At 58.3% G+C, this 18,866-nt stretch overlaps 1 protein-coding gene across 1 annotated transcript; it reads right to left on the bottom strand.

Annotated features, from left to right (window-relative positions):
- Positions 1 to 358: 358 nt before the first annotated feature.
- Positions 359 to 17,931, bottom strand: GOT2 (glutamic-oxaloacetic transaminase 2). Its single transcript, XM_073564353.1, has 10 exons — positions 17,764 to 17,931; positions 8,215 to 8,371; positions 6,415 to 6,543; positions 6,287 to 6,346; positions 3,953 to 4,114; positions 3,753 to 3,857; positions 2,558 to 2,708; positions 2,308 to 2,473; positions 2,088 to 2,238; positions 359 to 1,232 (listed from the first exon to the last, which is right to left on the bottom strand). The coding sequence occupies exons 1-10, from the start codon at positions 17,841 to 17,843 to the stop codon at positions 1,110 to 1,112; spliced, it is 1,284 nt and encodes a 427-aa protein (XP_073420454.1). The 5' UTR covers positions 17,844 to 17,931; the 3' UTR covers positions 359 to 1,109.
- Between the last annotated feature and the right edge of the window lie 935 nt (positions 17,932 to 18,866).

Here is an 18,866-nt window from a genome sequence, read left to right on the forward strand (position 1 = left end):
AGGCGCTGGGCGGACCACTGCAGCGCCCCCCCAAGTACAGGCGCTGGGCGGACCACTGCAGCGCCCCCCCCCCCAAGTACAGGCGCTGGGCGGACCACTTGTCTTCTGCTATCTGGGGGAGACATGAGCACTTGACGGGGAGAGGCGAGACCACCCGAACACTCGGCCTAGGTGGAGACACTGCAGTCAGCGCTGAATTTCCCAGGAGTCTGTCCAATCCGATATCCCGATGGATGAGGAGGATACAGAGGACAATCACTCCCATCATTGCCGGATATGTTCACAATCCTGAAAATAGCAGTACACGAGGGCCCACAGTCCGCCCCCAGACGAGGATCGCAAAAGACTGAGAATAAACTGCCAATAAGGATTTTATTGTTGCACATTCAAAGGCTCAGCCCCGAGACCCTGGAGGACATGATGGAGAACAGAGGGGGGAGAAGCCCTCACAAACTGGCCGACAATGACAGGGTCCATAGTCGTCCGTCTTTCAGATCGCTGCTCATGGAGGGTGAAGACTAAACAGCGGTCACTAACAAAGTGCTATAGGAAATATAGTGAGGTGGGACAGAGTCCTGAGCACACCCGCAGTGTGACCGAGACCACCGCCGGGCAGAGTCCTGAGCACACCCGCAGTGTGACCGAGACCACCGCCGGGCAGAGTCCTGAGCACACCCGCAGTGTGACCGAGACCACCGCCGGGCAGAGTCCTGAGCACACCCGCAGTGTGACCGAGACCACCGCCGGGCAGAGTCCTGAGCACACCCGCAGTGTGACCGAGACCACCGCCGGGCAGAGTCCTGAGCACACCCGCAGTGTGACCGAGACCACCGCCGGGCAGAGTCCTGAGCACACCCGCAGTGTGACCGAGACCACCGCCGGGCAGAGTCCTGAGCACACCCGCAGTGTGACCGAGACCACCGCCGGGCAGAGTCCTGAGCACACCCGCAGTGTGACCGAGACCACCGCCGGGCAGAGTCCTGAGCACACCCGCAGGGTGACCGAGACCACCGCCGGGCAGAGTCCTGAGCACACCCGCAGGGTGACCGAGACCACCGCCGGGCAGAGTCCTGAGTACACCCGCAGTGTGACCAGGATCACCAGTATCCTCACTTGGTGACTTGGTGTATGGCATGAGCAAGATACCCAACGTTCCCTGAAGTGACGCCGGCAACAGAGATGCGGCCATCTTTGGTCATGTAGATGGAGAACTCCTTAGTCAGACGCTCGACCTGCGGAAGAGAATGTGAATGAATAGAAGAATCTTCACCTGAAGAGACCCCGGACCCCTGTAGTGTTTAGTGTGCTGGTCCAGTGAGTGAGTGAAAACGTTCAATATTTAGGTGTGGAAAGCCTGCCTGGGCCAAATACATGGTAACAAACCATCAGCTGCGAGACGTATCGGTGTAGGAAGAAGCCAGAGACTCTGACAGATGTGTCGCATACCGAAAATCCTGCAGAACTTCAGTGAAAATTCCCCTATAGGCAACTCCCCAACCCTGGTGGTCCACGCCTTCTCCTCTCCCAAACCAGGCAGACCACGACGCCCCACCCTCCCCTCCAACCGGGCAGACCACGACGCCCCACCTTCCCCTCCAACCGGGCAGACCACGACGCCCCACCCTCCCCTCCAACCGGGCAGACCACGACGCCCCACCCTCCCCTCCAACCGGGCAGACCACGACGCCCCACCCTCCCCTCCAACCGGGCAGACCACGACGCCCCACCCTCCCCTCCAACCGGGCAGACCACGACGCCCCACCCTCCCCTCCAACCGGGGAGACCACGACGCCCCACCCTCCCCTCCAACCGGGCAGACCACGACGCCCCACCCTCCCCTCCAACCGGGCAGACCACGACGCCCCACCCTCCCCTCCAACCGGGCAGACCACGACGCCCCACCCTCCCCTCCAACCGGGCAGACCACGACGCCCCACCCTCTCTAACTGGGTGGACCACGACGCCCCACCCTCCCCTCCAACTGGGCAGACCACGACGCCCCACTCCCCTAACCCTAGCAGTTCACACGCCTCCCTGACCAATTGTAGCAGTGACAGCAGCACATAATGCCACGCTTCCATCCTCACCTGCTCAGGGCGGAGGCCGGTGAAACAGAACATGCCGATCTGGTCACTGATGTGCTGCCAGCTGTGGATGGAGCCCTCCTTCTTCAGGTTGGACACCAGCTGCTCTCTCATACTAATGATCCGGTTTGCCATTCCCTTCACCTCCTGCAACCTATAGAGAGACTGTGTTATCACCCGCCTGGAGAGCGGGGTATCCTAAGCCCCATGGGGTCCCAATTACCACTCGCTGCGGAGGTCAGGCTGGGTCAGGATGGCCGCCGCTATTCTGGCTCCATTCAGTGGCGGGTTCGAGTACATGGGGCGAATGAGGATCTTCAGCTGAGACTCCACTCTCTTGGCTTCATCAGCATCACTGCAAACCACAGTGAAAGCCCCGACACGTTCACCTGGAGCAGAAGACGCAGCTTTGTGGTCACAAGCCCAGCACCACCGGCCACAAACGCCCACCGAGCCACTTCAGCGCTCCTCACCGTACAGTCCCATGTTCTTTGCATAAGACTGAGACAGCACAACATTGAGACCTTCCTGGATAAAATGGCGCACTGCCCACGCGTCTCTGTCCGTGTCTCCGCTGGCAAAGCCTTGGTAAGCCATGTCAAAGAAAGGGAAGAGGCGGCGGCTCTGAAATAAGACATGGCTTGTAAGTGTAGGAGGACGGCGCCTGCAAGCCGCGCAGAGGACAATGCCAGCAGCATGTGAGACACAGCGGGCCGCACAGAGGACGACGCCGTCAGCTCGTGAGAGAACAGCGAGCCACACAGAGAATGACGCCAGCAGCACGTGAGACAACAGCGAGATGTACAGAGGACGACGCCGTCAGCTCGTGAGAGAACAGCGAGTCACACAGAGAATGACGCCAGCAGCACGTGAGAGTACAGAGCTGCGCAGAGGACAACGCTGGCAGCACATGAGACACAGCGGGCCGCACAGAGGACGACGCCGGCAGCACGTGAGACAACAGCGAGCCACACAGAGGACGACGCCGGCAGCACGTGAGACAACAGCGAGCCAAGCAGAGGACGACGCAGGCAGCACGTGAGACAACAGCGAGCCAAGCAGAGGACGACGCCGGCAGCACGTGAGACAACAGCGAGCCACACAGAGGACGACGCCGGCAGCACGTGAGACAACAGCGAGCCAAGCAGAGGACGACGCCGGCAGCACGTGAGACAACAGCGAGCCAAGCAGAGGACGACGCAGGCAGCACGTGAGACAACAGCGAGGACGACGCAGGCAGCACGTGAGACAACAGCGAGCCACGCAGAGGACGAAGCAGGCAGCACATGAGACAACAGCGAGCCACGCAGAGGACGACGCAGGCAGCACATGAGACAACAGCAAGCCACGCAGAGGACGACGCAGGCAGCAAGTGAGACAACAGTGAGCCACGCAGAGGACGACACCGGCAGCAAGTGAGACAACAGTGAGCCACGCAGAGGACGACACCGGCAGCACGTGAGACAACGAGCCACGCAGAGGACGACACCGGCAGCACTTGAGACAACAACGAGCCACGCAGAGGACGAAGCAGGCAGCACATGAGACAACAGCGAGCTGCGCAGAGGATGACGCCAGCAGCACGTGAGACAACAGCGAGCCGCGCAGAGAACGGTGCCAAGCCGTAGCAGCGCTCAAGCATGGTTCACGCCAGAAATAAAGCCATACCTTGACCACCGCTGCTAGCTCCTTCCACTGCTCTTTCCGGGGGTCCACACCGGTGGGGTTGTGGGCGCAGGCATGGAATAGGATGATGCTCTGTTCTGGGATTTTCTAGAAGGTTAAACATTAGGATCAGACGAGACTTTAATAAAGATGCCGGGGCTCCATAGAGCAGGGGGGACAGGACCATTGGGGTCTGCACTCACTGATATATCATCCAGAGCGCCGGAGAAATCAAATCCACAGGTTTTGGGGTCGTAGTAACGGTATCCTTTCAGTTCCATCCCGGCGTCACGGAATATTGGGGTGTGATTCCCCCATGACGGTTTGGGGAGATAAACGTCTCGACTGAACTTGTAGAATCTTTGCTGTAAGAAAAGAAAAATTGTGAAACACGACGAAGGGTTTGTGTTTTATGGCCAGCGTGAACACGCTCCTATTCTCTGTTTATGGCCAGTGTGAACACGCTCCTATTCTCTGTGTATGGCCAGCGTGAACACGCTCCTATTCTCTGTGTATGGCCAGCGTGAACACGCTCCTATTCTCTGTGTATGGCCAGCGTGAACACGCTCCTATTCTCTGTGTATGGCCAGTGTGAACACGCTCCTATTCTCTGTGTATGGCCAGCGTGAACACGCTCCTATTCTCTGTGTATGGCCAGTGTGAACACGCTCCTATTCTCTGTGTATGGCCAGTGTGAACACGCTCCTATTCTCTGTTTATGGCCAGTGTGAACACGCTCCTATTCTCTGTTTATGGCCAGTGTGAACACGCTCCTATTCTCTGTTTATGGCCAGTGTGAACACGCTCCTATTCTCTGTGTATGACCAGCGTGAACACGCTCCTATTCTCTGTGTATGGCCAGCGTGAACACGCTCCTATTCTCTGTTTATGGCCAGCGTGAACACGCTCCTATTCTCTGTTTATGGCCAGCGTGAACACGCTCCTATTCTCTGTTTATGGCCAGCGTGAACACGCTCCTATTCTCTGTTTATGGCCAGTGTGAACACGCTCCTATTCTCTGTGTATGGCCAGTGTGAACACGCTCCTATTCTCTGTTTATGGCCAGTGTGAACACGCTCCTATTCTCTGTTTATGGCCAGTGTGAACACGCTCCTATTCTCTGTGTATGGCCAGCGTGAACACGCTCCTATTCTCTGTTTATGGCCAGCGTGAACACGCTCCTATTCTCTGTGTATGGCCAGTGTGAACACGCTCCTATTCTCTGTTTATGGCAAGTGTGAACATGCTCCTATTCTCTGTGTATGGCCAGCGTGAACACGCTCCTATTCTCTGTGTATGGCCAGTGTGAACACGCTCCTATTCTCTGTTTATGGCCAGTGTGAACACGCTCCTATTCTCTGTTTATGGCCAGTGTGAACACGCTCCTATTCTCTGTGTATGGCCAGTGTGAACACGCTCCTATTCTCTGTTTATGGCCAGCGTGAACACGCTCCTATTCTCTGTGTATGGCCAGTGTGAACACGCTCCTATTCTCTGTTTATGGCCAGTGTGAACACGCTCCTATTCTCTGTGTATGGCCAGCGTGAACACGCTCCTATTCTCTGTGTATGGCCAGTGTGAACACGCTCCTATTCTCTGTTTATGGCCAGTGTGAACATGCTCCTATTCTCTGTTTATGGCCAGTGTGAACATGCTCCTATTCTCTGTGTATGGCCAGTGTGAACACGCTCCTATTCTCTGTTTATGGCCAGTGTGAACACGCTCCTATTCTCTGTTTATGGCCAGTGTGAACACGCTCCTATTCTCTGTTTATGGCCAGTGTGAACTTGCCTCTCTCGCGCATGCTCACCCGCTTGTACTGCAGCGATTTTTCCTGGTTTAGTTCCAGGTCGCGGCCGACCACCCTGTGAGCCGGACATTACACTTATATATCTCCCGGTCCTGCTTGGCCCTTATTCACACTGACGTCACTATGACGCAGGGTAAGGGGTTAATATTAGAGGTTAGGACCATCCAGAGTTTTACGCTTTTTCACACACGGCCTCTCCCAAGTCCTCGCGTCACTTAATGTGACCAACGCTTTTACTTACAGCAGGTATTTGGTTAGTCTTTGGTCAGGCGGCCATGTATCAGCGAGGGCCATAGCCTCGGAGGATGACCGAGGGGTGCAGCGGGATAGCCGACGCAGACATGGCCGCCACCGACCTCTCCGCACAGTCACCCCTGGGACCATCTATGAGACCGCAGCCGATGTAGATCTCCGCTGTCACAGCAGCAGCTGTCGTAACAGTGTGTCAGTCCAGGTGAAGACCCTCTCGTGTCTGGAGTAACCCCCGGAAGCGTGTACCTCAGAGAACGGCCATTTCTATCTGGGGTACTTTAACGGCAGATTTGTGGGAACATCCATGAATATATTCATTCCATACAGCAGGGGCTGACGGACCCCCCAATCCGGCCGATGCACTGACCAATAATGAAGCCTGCAGTGCCCACACACAACAGACGGGGGCAGCACAGGCACCTGAGAACTACTACTCCAGCCATGCACACTCCGCTCACGGCCTCGGGGAACTCACCAGGAAGTTTGCTCCGACTCGCAGGGATCCGGTCCCGGAGATGGTCTGTACGGTGATGTACTGCAAGGAGACAGGAGAGTGTCAGCTCCCAACGACAAGCCCTGGCCCCGCCGGACCCCCACACTCACCCGTCCACTCTGGATGACCTCAGAGCTCTCTCCCAACGCCAGCTGAGCCGATGCACGAGCAAATTCTGCCAGCCCCCCGATGCCGAGGTATTCCTTATCAAGGTGCTTGGCTGCCATCTGCGCCTCCGCCTAAAAAAGGAAGAGGCACAAGGAAGAGACGGAGACGGGGGGCCACGGTGGAGAAGCCCCCAGGAGCTGCTGCTCACACACCAAAAGGCAGCGGGAGCTCCTACAGCTCTCAGGCCACGTCACTATGGCCGACGCTGACCCTACACAAACCTACTACAATGATGCCCCCAGTCATGGTGGCACCAATCTAGAGACCTCGCCAGCGTCTCATGAAGATCCTCGCAGGGTATCGGGGCTTTCAGCATCATATCTAACATCAAGTAAATAGTGACACAGAAAGAAGATGCAAAGGATCAAAGAAGAGAGGAGAACAGCCCCCAACTGGAGGGTTCCGGCCTCCTGGTGGGGCGCAGACATCCCCTCCCCATGTACGGATCCATAGCCGGGGTCAGCCCAGGACGGCACCTGCACGGTGGACTCTGCTACACCACGTGGGCGGCACCTGTGCTTTGGACTCTGCTTCATCACATGGGAGGCACCTGTACGGTGGACTCTGCTACATCACGAGGGCGTCCCAGGGTCAGCCCAAGGCGGCATCTGTACGGTGGACTCTGCTACATCACGAGGGCGGCCCAGGGTCAGCCCAAGGCGGCATCTGTACGGTGGACTCTGCTACATCACGAGGGCGGCCCAGGGTCAGCCCAAGGCAGCATCTGTACAGTGGACTCTGCTACATCACGAGGGCGGCCACTCTCGCACTCTCTGCCAAACACTGTCAAATAGTGACCAGTGAGCTAGCACCAGAGTCCAGTGACCCCAACAGTAAGCTGGCACCGTGCAGCCCACCCCTAGGACCAGACATCAGGCATCTTCATAAAAATAGACGGACTGCAGCTATCAGACCAATCCCAAAGAGCTGGATGTATGCAACAGCCGAGCGCTGCTGGCAACCGGCACATGGCGACCAAGTCAAAGACGATGATCCATCACCATAGACAGATGACACACACAAGCTAATCCTGACACCGGGGCGCGGAGCGGAGCGGGGACGGAAAGGGCGCGGAGCGGGGACGGAAAGGGCGCGGAGCGGGGACGGAAAGGGCGCGGAGCGGGGACGGAAAGGGCGCGGAGCGGGGACGGAAAGGGCGCGGAGCGGGGACGGAAAGGGCGCGGAGCGGGGACGGAAAGGGCGCGGCGCGGAGAGGGGACGGAAAGGGCGCGGAGCGGAGAGGGGACGGAAAGGGCGCGGAGCGGAGAGGGGACGGAAAGGGCGCGGCGCGGAGAGGGGACGGAAAGGGCGCGGAGCGGAGAGGGGACGGAAAGGGCGCGGAGCGGAGCGGGGACGGAAAGGGCGCGGAGCGGGGACGGAAAGGGCGCGGAGCGGGGACGGAAAGGGCGCGGAGCGGAGAGGGGACGGAAAGGGCGCGGAGCGGAGAGGGGACGGAAAGGGCGCGGAGCGGAGAGGGGACGGAAAGGGCGCGGAGCGGAGAGGGGACGGAAAGGGCGCGGAACGGAGAGGGGACGGAAAGGGCCCGGAACGGAGAGGGGACGGAAAGGGCGCGGAACGGAGAGGGGACGGAAAGGGCGCGGAACGGAGAGGGGACGGAAAGGGCGCGGAACGGAGAGGGGACGGAAAGGGCGCGGAACGGAGAGGGGACGGAAAGGGCGCAGACCGGAGCAAGGAAGGGGAGCAGATTGGAGCCAGCCTCATGGTGCAGGGCGGCGGCTCACCTTGCGCACACTGCTTAGCACATAGGGTTTCCCATTATCATCACGATAAGCCCCGACGCCCAGGTTCATCTTCTTGGTGTTTGTATCTCTCTTGAAAGCTTCTGTGACACCAAGGATGGGGTCAGGGGGGCCCATCTCCACATGGGACCACCAGGAGCTAAAAGACAAGCACAGCATTACAAGTCCATCCTTCCCAAGCAGCACACACAGAGAGCGAGACTTCAGTCCTCTATGAGACCGCCAGCCCTTTCCCAACACCAAACTGTCCCCTGAACGCAGCCGCCAGTCTCCGCCCCGAGGAAGACGCCACTCCGTACTCCAGGACTTCTCTTGTGCTGAACTAGTTCTCTGGATGGCGCTACCCAGAACCAGAGGAATTATCAGCATGCCATGAAGACATCCATGAGGGCTGACCCATGAGGTGTCATAATTTGGCTCCTGTACTGTCACCACCATTACCCGTCATTCAGCAGGATCCCCCCCACATGTGCAGGCAGACATTGGTGACGCCTCCGGTCTAAGTGCACCCCACTATTATAAGAGGTGGCTGCAGTGTGGTAAGAAACAACATGTCCCCCATACCCGCAGGTTGTCAGCTCCTGGGCACAGTGCCGAACAACGTACTGCCCATAAATAATCATTATTACAGAAGCACATCCTCCTGAAACACTCTGTGCTGCTGTGGTACCACTGAGGTGAGGTGTGTAGGTGTGCCGAATATTGGGAGCGCGAACGTGTGCACCGTGGCACGATGATGGCGCCCAGGCTGCATATAATTCCCATTCCTGGCAGGAAATGTGCAAACGACACCCGTATCCATGACCGTCTCCAGCTGGTTCACTCATTGTGCCGCCACGCGCTCCACACCGCAGTGACCAGACGACAGACGGGGAGCTGTTATGAATGGGTCACCGACGAGGAAAACTAAACAAGCTAAGTCACAGAAAACCAGAGAGGTTGGTAACTATGCAGATTGCAGATCCCTGATCTTACCACACAACTAGCAGCAGCCGTGGAGCGTTCCTACGATGAACCTAGACGCCTCGTCACGGCCGGAGGACTAAATAAGCCTAAAGCAAGAAAAGAAGAAAACTAACTGCCCCAGAGCAGACCCCAAAGGAATAGACAGCCCCCCACATGTATTGACGGTGAACCAAGATGAAAATACAAACACAGGCAGGAAAATAGTCTGAACAAACGATGGGGCCAAACTAACTAGAAAGGAGAGGAAAGGAAAGACACTGTCTGCAATCTGCAAAAAACCCTGCAAAATAATGTCCAACACTTCTGATAACAAAATTAACCCTGAAGTCACTAGACTTCTCCCACTATATCAGCACTCTGAAATATTCTGAGCAAAAAAAAAGGCCAATCTAATAAGGGACAAAAAGCAAATTGGCAAATACTGATAAATAAGAGTGGAAATTCAGCTCTGCCCCAGCCGGGCTGGCTGACCACACAAAAAACTGAATAGACCAACAAAATCAAGTGTGAACATTAGCAGAGAAAATTAGCTTGAGCTGACTGGAACAGAGCTGAAAACCAAGAGGTGACAAGCCAGAAGGAATCACCAGCAACTGAATAGGGCGTTGGCTGTCTTAAATCCAGTCTGAGATTCCAGAGATCCAATCGTTATCCTCATCATCAGGTGGCAGATCTCTACTAATTAAATCAACCTCACTACCTCCTGTTACCACCAGAGGGAGCCCGCAAGGAGAACTCACAACTGGTAGACCAGAAAATCAGTTCACAACAGGGAGCGGTGTCCAGCCAGTAATGGGGGACACACGTGGTTCACTCATTGTGCCGCCACGCGCTCCACACCGCAGTGACCAGACGACAGCCGGGGAGCGATGTCCGGCCAGTAATGGGGGACACACGTGGTTCCCTCATTGTGCCGCCACGCGCTCTACACCGCAGTGACAAAACAACAGGCAGGGAGCGGTGTCCGGCCAGTAATGGGGACACACGTGGTTCACTCATTGTGCCGCAATGCGCTCCACACCGCAGTAACCAGACGACAGCCAGGGAGCGGTGTCCGGCCAGTAATGGGGGACACGTGATTCACTCATTGTGCCGCCACGTGCTCCACACAGCAGTAACCAGACGACAGCCGGGAAGCGGTGTCCGGCCAGTAATGGGGACACACGTGGTTCACTCATTGCGCCGCCACGTGCTCCACACAGCAGTAACCAGACGACAGCCGGGAAGCGGTGTCCGGCCAGTAATGGGGACACACGTGGTTCACTCATTGTGCCGCCACGTGCTCCACACAGCAGTAACCAGACGACAGCCGGGAAGCGATGTCCGGCCAGTAATGGGGGACACACGTGGTTCACTCATTGTGCCGCAATGCGCTCCACACCGCAGTGACCAGACGACAGCTGGGGAGCGGTGTCCGGCCAGTAATGGGGGACACGTGGTTCACTCATTGTGCCGCCACGCGCTCCACACCGCAGTGACCAGACGACAGCTGGGGAGCGGTGTCCGGCCAGTAATGGGGGACACGTGGTTCACTCATTGTGCCGCAATGCGCTCCACAGCGCAGTGACCAGACGACAGCCGGGAAGCGGTGTCCGGCCAGTAATGGGGGACACGTGGTTCACTCATTGTGCCGCCACGCGCTCCACACAGCAGTAACCAGACGACAGCCGGGGAGCGGTGTCCGGCCAGTAATGGGGACACACGTGGTTCACTCATTGTGCCGCCACGTGCTCCACACAGCAGTAACCAGACGACAGCCGGGAAGCGATGTCCGGCCAGTAATGGGGGACACACGTGGTTCACTCATTGTGCCGCCACGCGCTCCACACCGCAGTGACCAGACGACAGCCGGGAAGCGGTGTCCGGCCAGTAATGGGGGACACGTGGTTCACTCATTGTGCCGCAATGCGCTCCACACTGCAGTGACCAGACGACAGCTGGGGAGCGGTGTCCGGCCAGTAATGGGGGACACGTGGTTCACTCATTGTGCCGCAATGCGCTCCACAGCGCAGTGACCAGACGACAGCCGGGAAGCGGTGTCCGGCCAGTAATGGGGGACACGTGGTTCACTCATTGTGCCGCCACGCGCTCCACACAGCAGTAACCAGACGACAGCCGGGGAGCGGTGTCCGGCCAGTAATGGGGGACACGTGATTCACTCATTGTGCCGCAATGCGCTCCACACCACAGTGACCAGACAGCTGGGGAGCGGTGTCCGGCCAGTAATGGGGGACACGTGGTTCACTCATTGTGCCGCAATGCGCTCCACACCACAGTGACCAGACGACAGCTGGGGAGCGGTGTCCGGCCAGTAATGGGGACACACGTGGTTCACTCATTGTGCCGCCACGCGCTCCACACAGCAGTAACCAGACGACAGCCGGGAAGCGGTGTCCGGCCAGTAATGGGGGGACACGTGGTTCACTCATTGTGCCGCCACGCGCTCCACACCGCAGTGACCAGACGACAGCCGGGAAGCGGTGTCCGGCCAGTAATGGGGGACACACGTGGTTCACTCATTGTGCCGCAATGCGCTCCACACCGCAGTGACCAGACGACAGACGGGGAGCGGTGTCCGGCCAGTAATGGGGGACACACGTGGTTCACTCATTGTGCCGCCACGCGCTCTACACCGCAGTGACCAGACGACAGCCGGGGAGCGGTGTCCGGCCAGTAATGGGGGACACGTGATTCACTCATTGTGCCGCCACGTGCTCCACACCACAGTGACCAGACGACAGCCGGGGAGCGGTGTCCGGCCAGTAATGGGGACACACGTGGTTCACTCATTGTGCCGCCACTCGCTCCACACCGCAGTGACCAGACGACAGCTGGGGAGCGGTGTCCGGCCAGTAATGGGGGACACGTGGTTCACTCATTGTGCTGCCACGCGCTCCACACCGCAGTGACCAGACGACAGCCGGGGAGCGGTGTCCGGCCAGTAATGGGGGACACACGTGGTTCACTCATTGTGCCGCAATGCGCTCCACACCGCAGTGACCAGACGACAGACGGGGAGCGGTGTCCGGCCAGTAATGGGGGACACACGTGGTTCACTCATTGTGCCGCCACGCGCTCTACACCGCAGTGACCAGACGACAGCTGGGGAGCGGTGTCCGGCCAGTAATGGGGACACACGTGGTTCACTCATTGTGCTGCCACGCGCTCTACACCGCAGTGACCAGACGACAGTCGGGGAGCGGTGTCCGGCCAGTAATGGGGGACACACGTGGTTCACTCATTGTGCCGCAATGCGCTCCACACCGCAGTGACCAGACGACAGCTGGGGAGCGGTGTCCGGCCAGTAATGGGGACACACGTGGTTCACTCATTGTGCTGCCACGCGCTCCACACCGCAGTGACCAGACGACAGCTGGGGAGCGGTGTCCGGCCAGTAATGGGGGACACGTGGTTCACTCATTGTGCTGCCACGCGCTCCACACCACAGTGACCAGACGACAGCTGGGGAGCGGTGTCCGGCCAGTAATGGGGACACACGTGGTTCACTCATTGTGCCGCCACTCGCTCCACACCGCAGTGACCAGACGACAGACGGGGAGCGGTGTCCGGCCAGTAATGGGGGACACGTGGTTCACTCATTGTGCCGCCACGCGCTCTACACCCCAGTGACCAGACGACAGCTGGGGAGCGGTGTCCGGCCAGTAATGGGGACACACGTGGTTCACTCATTGTGCTGCCACGCGCTCCACACCGCAGTGACCAGACGACAGCCGGGGAGCGGTGTCCGGCCAGTAATGGGGACACACGTGGTTCACTCATTGTGCCGCCACTCGCTCCACACCGCAGTGACCAGACGACAGCTGGGGAGCGGTGTCCGGCCAGTAATGGGGGACACGTGGTTCACTCATTGTGCTGCCACGCGCTCCACACCGCAGTGACCAGACGACAGACGGGGAGCGGTGTCCGGCCAGTAATGGGGGACACACGTAGTTCACTCATTGTGCCGCCACGTGCTCCACACCGCAGTGACCAGACGACAGCCGGGGAGCGGTGTCCGGCCAGTAATGGGGGACACGTGGTTCACTCATTGTGCCGCCACGCGCTCCACACCGCAGTGACCAGACGACAGCCGGGGAGCGGTGTCCGGCCAGTAATGGGGGACACACGTGGTTCACTCATTGTGCCGCCACGCGCTCCACACCGCAGTGACCAGACGACAGCCGGGGAGCGGTGTCCGGCCAGTAATGGGGGACACACGTGGTTCACTCATTGTGCCGCCACGCGCTCTACACCGCAGTGACCAGACGACAGCCGGGGAGCGGTGTCCGGCCAGTAATGGGGGACACACTTGGTTCACTCATTGTGCCGCCACGCGCTCTACACCGCAGTGACCAGACGACAGACGGGGAGCGGTGTCCGGCCAGTAATGGGGGACACGTGGTTCACTCATTGTGCCGCCACGCGCTCCACACCACAGTGACCAGACGACAGCTGGGGAGCGGTGTCCGGCCAGTAATGGGGGACACGTGGTTCACTCATTGTGCCGCCACGCGCTCCACACCACAGTGACCAGACGACAGCTGGGGAGCGGTGTCCGGCCAGTAATGGGGGACACACGTGGTTCACTCATTGTGCCGCCACGCGCTCTACACCGCAGTGACCAGACGACAGCCGGGAAGCGGTGTCCGGCCAGTAATGGGGGACACACTTGGTTCACTCATTGTGCCGCCACGCGCTCTACACCGCAGTGACCAGACGACAGCTGGGGAGCGGTGTCCGGCCAGTAATGGGGGACACACGTGGTTCACTCATTGTGCCGCCACGCGCTCTACACCGCAGTGACCAGACGACAGCTGGGGAGCGGTGTCCGGCCAGTAATGGGGACACACGTGGTTCACTCATTGTGCCGCCACGCGCTCTACACCGCAGTGACCAGACGACAGCCGGGGAGCGGTGTCCGGCCAGTAATGGGGGACACGTGATTCACTCATTGTGCCGCCACGTGCTCCACACCACAGTGACCAGACGACAGCCGGGGAGCGGTGTCCGGCCAGTAATGGGGGACACGTGATTCACTCATTGTGCCGCCACGCGCTCTACACCACAGTGACCAGACGACAGCCGGGGAGCGGTGTCCGGCCAGTAATGGGGACACGTGGTTCACTCATTGTGCCGCCACTCGCTCCACACCGCAGTGACCAGACGACAGCTGGGGAGCGGTGTCCGGCCAGTAATGGGGGACACGTGGTTCACTCATTGTGCCGCCACTCGCTCTACACCGCAGTGACCAGACGACAGCTGGGGAGCGGTGTCCGGCCAGTAATGGGGGACACACTTGGTTCACTCATTGTGCCGCCACGCGCTCCACACCGCAGTGACATCCGCTGTAGAATCCGAAGACTGACGCCCAGGCCGGCCGATGACGGCAAATCTCAACCAGACGCCAGGTGCACATCCCTCAGGTGCTGCAGACCAGCAGGACGTCCCCATTTTTGGAGATGGGAAGGGTTAATAAACCTGTGGGGTCCCAGGAGACCAATCTTATCCTGCACCACTACACTCCGGGATCGGTGCATTTTTTGGGATGATGGGCGTTATGGTCATTTCCCATTATTATTGATCCCGAGCATATTTCGCGGTTATGACATCATCAGTGGGGGCGGGGCTTATCTTCTGCGCCATTTCCCGTCTATCACGTTACAACAACCCGGCCGAAGCGCGTGAACGAGACGCCTTTTCCGCCGTGATTTCTGGGGATCCTGCCTGAGACGCGGCGGATTCTCACCTCTATGGTAAGTGGACATGTCGGACCAGCAGGTAAATGGCGCCCACCGTCCCCGGGCAACGTGTGGCCCCACGTAGAAGAACGAGGGAAATGCTGGGAGCCGCTGACAGCTGGGACGCAGCTTCCCCCGAGCGACAGCTGAAGCCACGGATAATGTCAGGGGCACAGAAGGTGATCTATAAACAGACGCTGGCAACCGGCCCCGTCACCGGCCACCGCAGACGCCTCGCCACCGGGCCTCCATGTATCAGACACTAAAGCACCCGCAGGTCCAACAGCCACAACACCAATGTAACAGGGACCCCCGCCCGGCCGAGACTCCCCCAGAGCAACAACCTCCCTGTACTGACAGATACACCACACCGACCAGCAGCCACCACTAGGGGGAGCTCCCTGCATACATGTATCTCTGTATACAGGGAGCTCCCCCTAATGGTGACTGCAGACAGGATCTTATCATGTATCTCTATACAGGGAGCTCCCCCTAGTGGTGGCTGCAGACAGGATCTTATCATGTATCTCTATACAGGGAGCTCCCCCTAGTGGTGGCTGCAGACAGGATCATATCATGTATCTCTGTATACAGGGAGCTTCCCCTAGTGGTGGCTGCAAACAGGATCTTATCATGTATCTCTATACAGGGAGCTCCCCCTAGTGGAGGCTGCAGACAGGATCTTATCATGTATCTCTGTATACAGGGAGCTCCCCCTAGTAGAGGCTGCAGACAGGATCTTATCATGTATCTCTGCATACAGGGAGCTCCCCCTAGTGGTGGCTGCAGACAGGATCTTATCATGTATCTCTGTATACAGGGAGCTTCCCCTAGTGGAGACTGCAGACAGGATCCTATCATGTATCTCTGTATACAGGGAGCTCCCCCTAGCGGTGGCTGCAGACAGGATCTTATCATGTATCTCTGTATACAGGGAGCTCCCCCTAGTGGAGGCTGCAGACAGGATCCTATCATGTATCTCTGCATACAGGGAGCTCCCCCTAGTGGTGACTGCAGACAGGATCTTATCATGTATCTCTGTATACAGGGAGCTCCCCCTAGTGGTGACTGCAGACAGGATCTTATGTATCTGTATACAGGGAGCTCCCCCTAGTGGTGGCTGCAGACAGGGTCTTATCATGTATCTCTGTATACAGGGAGCTCCCCCTAGTGGTGACTGCAGACAGGATCTTATCATGCATCTCTGTATACAGGGAGCTCCCCCTAGTGGTGACTGCAGACAGGATCTTATGTATCTGTATACAGGGAGCTCCCCCTAGTGGTGACTGCAGACAGGATCTTATCATGCATCTCTGTATACAGGGAGCTCCCCCTAGTGGTGACTGCAGACAGGATCTTATCATGCATCTCTGTATACAGGGTGCTCCTCCTAGTGGTGTCTGCAGACAGGATCTTAGCATGTATCTCTGTATACAGGGTGCTCCCCCTAGTGGTGTCTGCAGACAGGATCTTATCATGTATCTCTGTATACAGGGAGCTCCCCCTAGTGGTGACTGCAGACAGGATCTTATCATGTATCTCTGTATACAGGGAGCTCCCCCTAGTGGTGTCTGCAGACAGGATCTTATCATGTATCTCTGTATACAGAGAGCTCCCCCTAGTGGAGGCTGCAGACAGGATCTTATCATGTATCTCTGTATACAGGGAGCTCCCCCTAGTGGAGGCTGCAGACAGGATCTTATCATGTATCTCTGTATACAGGGAGCTCCCCCTAGTGGTGACTGCAGACAGGATCTTATCATGTATCTCTGTATACAGGGAGCTCCCCCTAGTGGTGTCTGCAGACAGGATCTTATCATGTATCTCTGTATACAGGGAGCTCCCCCTAGTGGAGGCTGCAGACAGGATCTTATCATGTATCTCTGTATACAGGGAGCTCCCCCTAGTGGTGACTGCAGACAGGATCTTATCATGTATCTCTGTATACAGGGAGCTCCCCCTAGTGGTGTCTGCAGACAGGATCTTATCATGTATCTCTGTATACAGGGAGCTCCCCCTAGTGGTGGCTGCAGACAGGGTCTTATCATGTATCTCTGTATACAGGGAGCTCCCCCTAGTGGTGACTGCAGACAGGATCTTATCATGCATCTCTGTATACAGGGAGCTCCCCCTAGTGGTGACTGCAGACAGGATCTTATGTATCTGTATACAAGGAGCTCCCCCTAGTGGTGTCTGCAGACAGGATCTTATCATGTATCTCTGTATACAGGGAGCTCCCCCTAGTGGAGGCTGCAGACAGGATCTTATCATGTATCTCTGTATACAGGGAGCTCCCCCTAGTGGTGTCTGCAGACAGGATCTTATCATGTATCTCTGTATACAGGGAGCTCCCCCTAGTGGAGGCTGCAGACAGGATCTTATCATGTATCTCTGTATACAGGGATCTCCCCCTAGTGGTGGCTGCAGACAGGATCTTATCATGTATCTCTGTATACAGGGAGCTCCCCCTAGTGGTGGCTGCAGACATGCCCAGCAGATGGCGCTGTCAGCTGCAGATCTGCAGATATCTGTGATTGAACCCTGAAACTTCCCCGCGACCTTCACGCGTCCTCGTCACCGGGGACTGACAGGAGAATGGGGCAGCAGGTCCGGGACGTCCCAGAGACCAGGGGCCCGAGCTGAGGCCCTCATCCGGCACTGCAGGGGTTACACAGCACCTGGAACATGAGAGCGTACGGGAAGCAGCAGAGTGCAGCTCCCAGGACAAGACCCGCAAACACCAGGACCCCATAATGTGACCACAGGCCTCACACAGCACCGGACCCTCAGCTCTGCGGCAGCTCCCGCGGCAGAACAGCGGCCTCACCTGGCTCTGGCCTGCAGGATCCCCACACAGGGCTGGAAGCGAAAAGCCCCGGACACAACGGCGGACGTGAGGAGAGACATGACACCGGGAGACGCGAGAAGGACGACTGACAGCGCGGAGAGGAGCGAGGAGAAGGCACCGAGCGGACACTGCGCCACCTGCCGGAGAGAGGGAGGCAGCGAGAAAGAAACAACACCGCCATCTGCTGGATAGGAGGGAGAAGGACGAGGGACACAACGGCGGGGACACAGCGCCACCTGCCGGAGAGGAGAGAGAAGGACGAGTGACACAACGGCGGGGACACAGCGCCACCTGCCGGGGAGGAGAGAGAAGGACGAGTGACACAACGGAGGGGACACAGCGACACCTGCCGGAGAGGAGAGAGAAGGACGAGTGACACAACGAAGGGGACACAGCGACACCTGCCGGAGAGGAGAGAGAAGGACGAGTGACACAACGGAGGGGACACAGCGACACCTGCCGGAGAGGAGAGAGAAGGACGAGTGACACAACAGCGGGGACACAGCGCCACCTGCCGGGGAGGAGAGAGAAGGACGAGTGACACAACGGAGGGGACACAGCGACACCTGCCGGAGAGGAGAGAGAAGGACGAGTGACACAAAGGCGGGGACACAGCGACACCTGTCGGAGAGGAGAGAGAAGGACGAGTGACACAAAGGCGGGGACACAGCGCCACCTGCCGGAGAGGAGAGAGAAGGACGAGTGACACAACAGCGGGGACACAGCGCCACCTGCCGGAGAGGAGAGAGAAGGACGAGTGACACAAAGGCGGGGACACAGCGACACCTGCCGGAGAGGAGAGAGAAGGACGAGGGAAACAACAGCTGGGACACATCGCCACCTGCCGGAGAGGAGAGAGAAGAACGAGTGACACAACGGCGGGTACACAGCGCCACCTGCCGGGGAGGAGAGAGAAAGACGAGTGACACAAAGGCGGGGACACAGCGACACCTGCCGGAGAGGAGAGAGAAGGACGAGGGAAACAACAGCTGGGACACAGCGACACCTGCCGGAGAGGAGAGAGAAGGACGAGTGACTCAACGGCGGGGACACAGCGCCACCTGCCGGAGAGGAGAGAGAAG

Source organism: Dendrobates tinctorius, unplaced genomic scaffold, assembly GCF_039654945.1.
Source record: "Dendrobates tinctorius isolate UK_male_01 unplaced genomic scaffold, ASM3965494v1 ptg000450l, whole genome shotgun sequence".
NCBI classification, from domain to species: Eukaryota; Metazoa; Chordata; class Amphibia; order Anura; family Dendrobatidae; genus Dendrobates; species Dendrobates tinctorius.

What these genes read in the sequence shown, in the direction of transcription:
- GOT2 (XM_073564353.1), bottom strand. Translation starts at nt 17,843, where the DNA reads ATGTCTCTCCTCACGTCCGCCGTTGTGTCCGGGGCTTTTCGCTTCCAG. An exon ending in TGCTAAGCAGTGTGCGCAAG is followed by an intron (nt 6,544 to 8,214) that starts GTGAGCCGCCGC and finishes TTCCTTTTTTAG; the next exon opens with GCGGAGGCGCAGATGGCAGC. An exon ending in CCGGCCTCCGCCCTGAGCAG is followed by an intron (nt 1,233 to 2,087) that starts GTGAGGATGGAA and finishes TCTCTTCCGCAG; the next exon opens with GTCGAGCGTCTGACTAAGGA.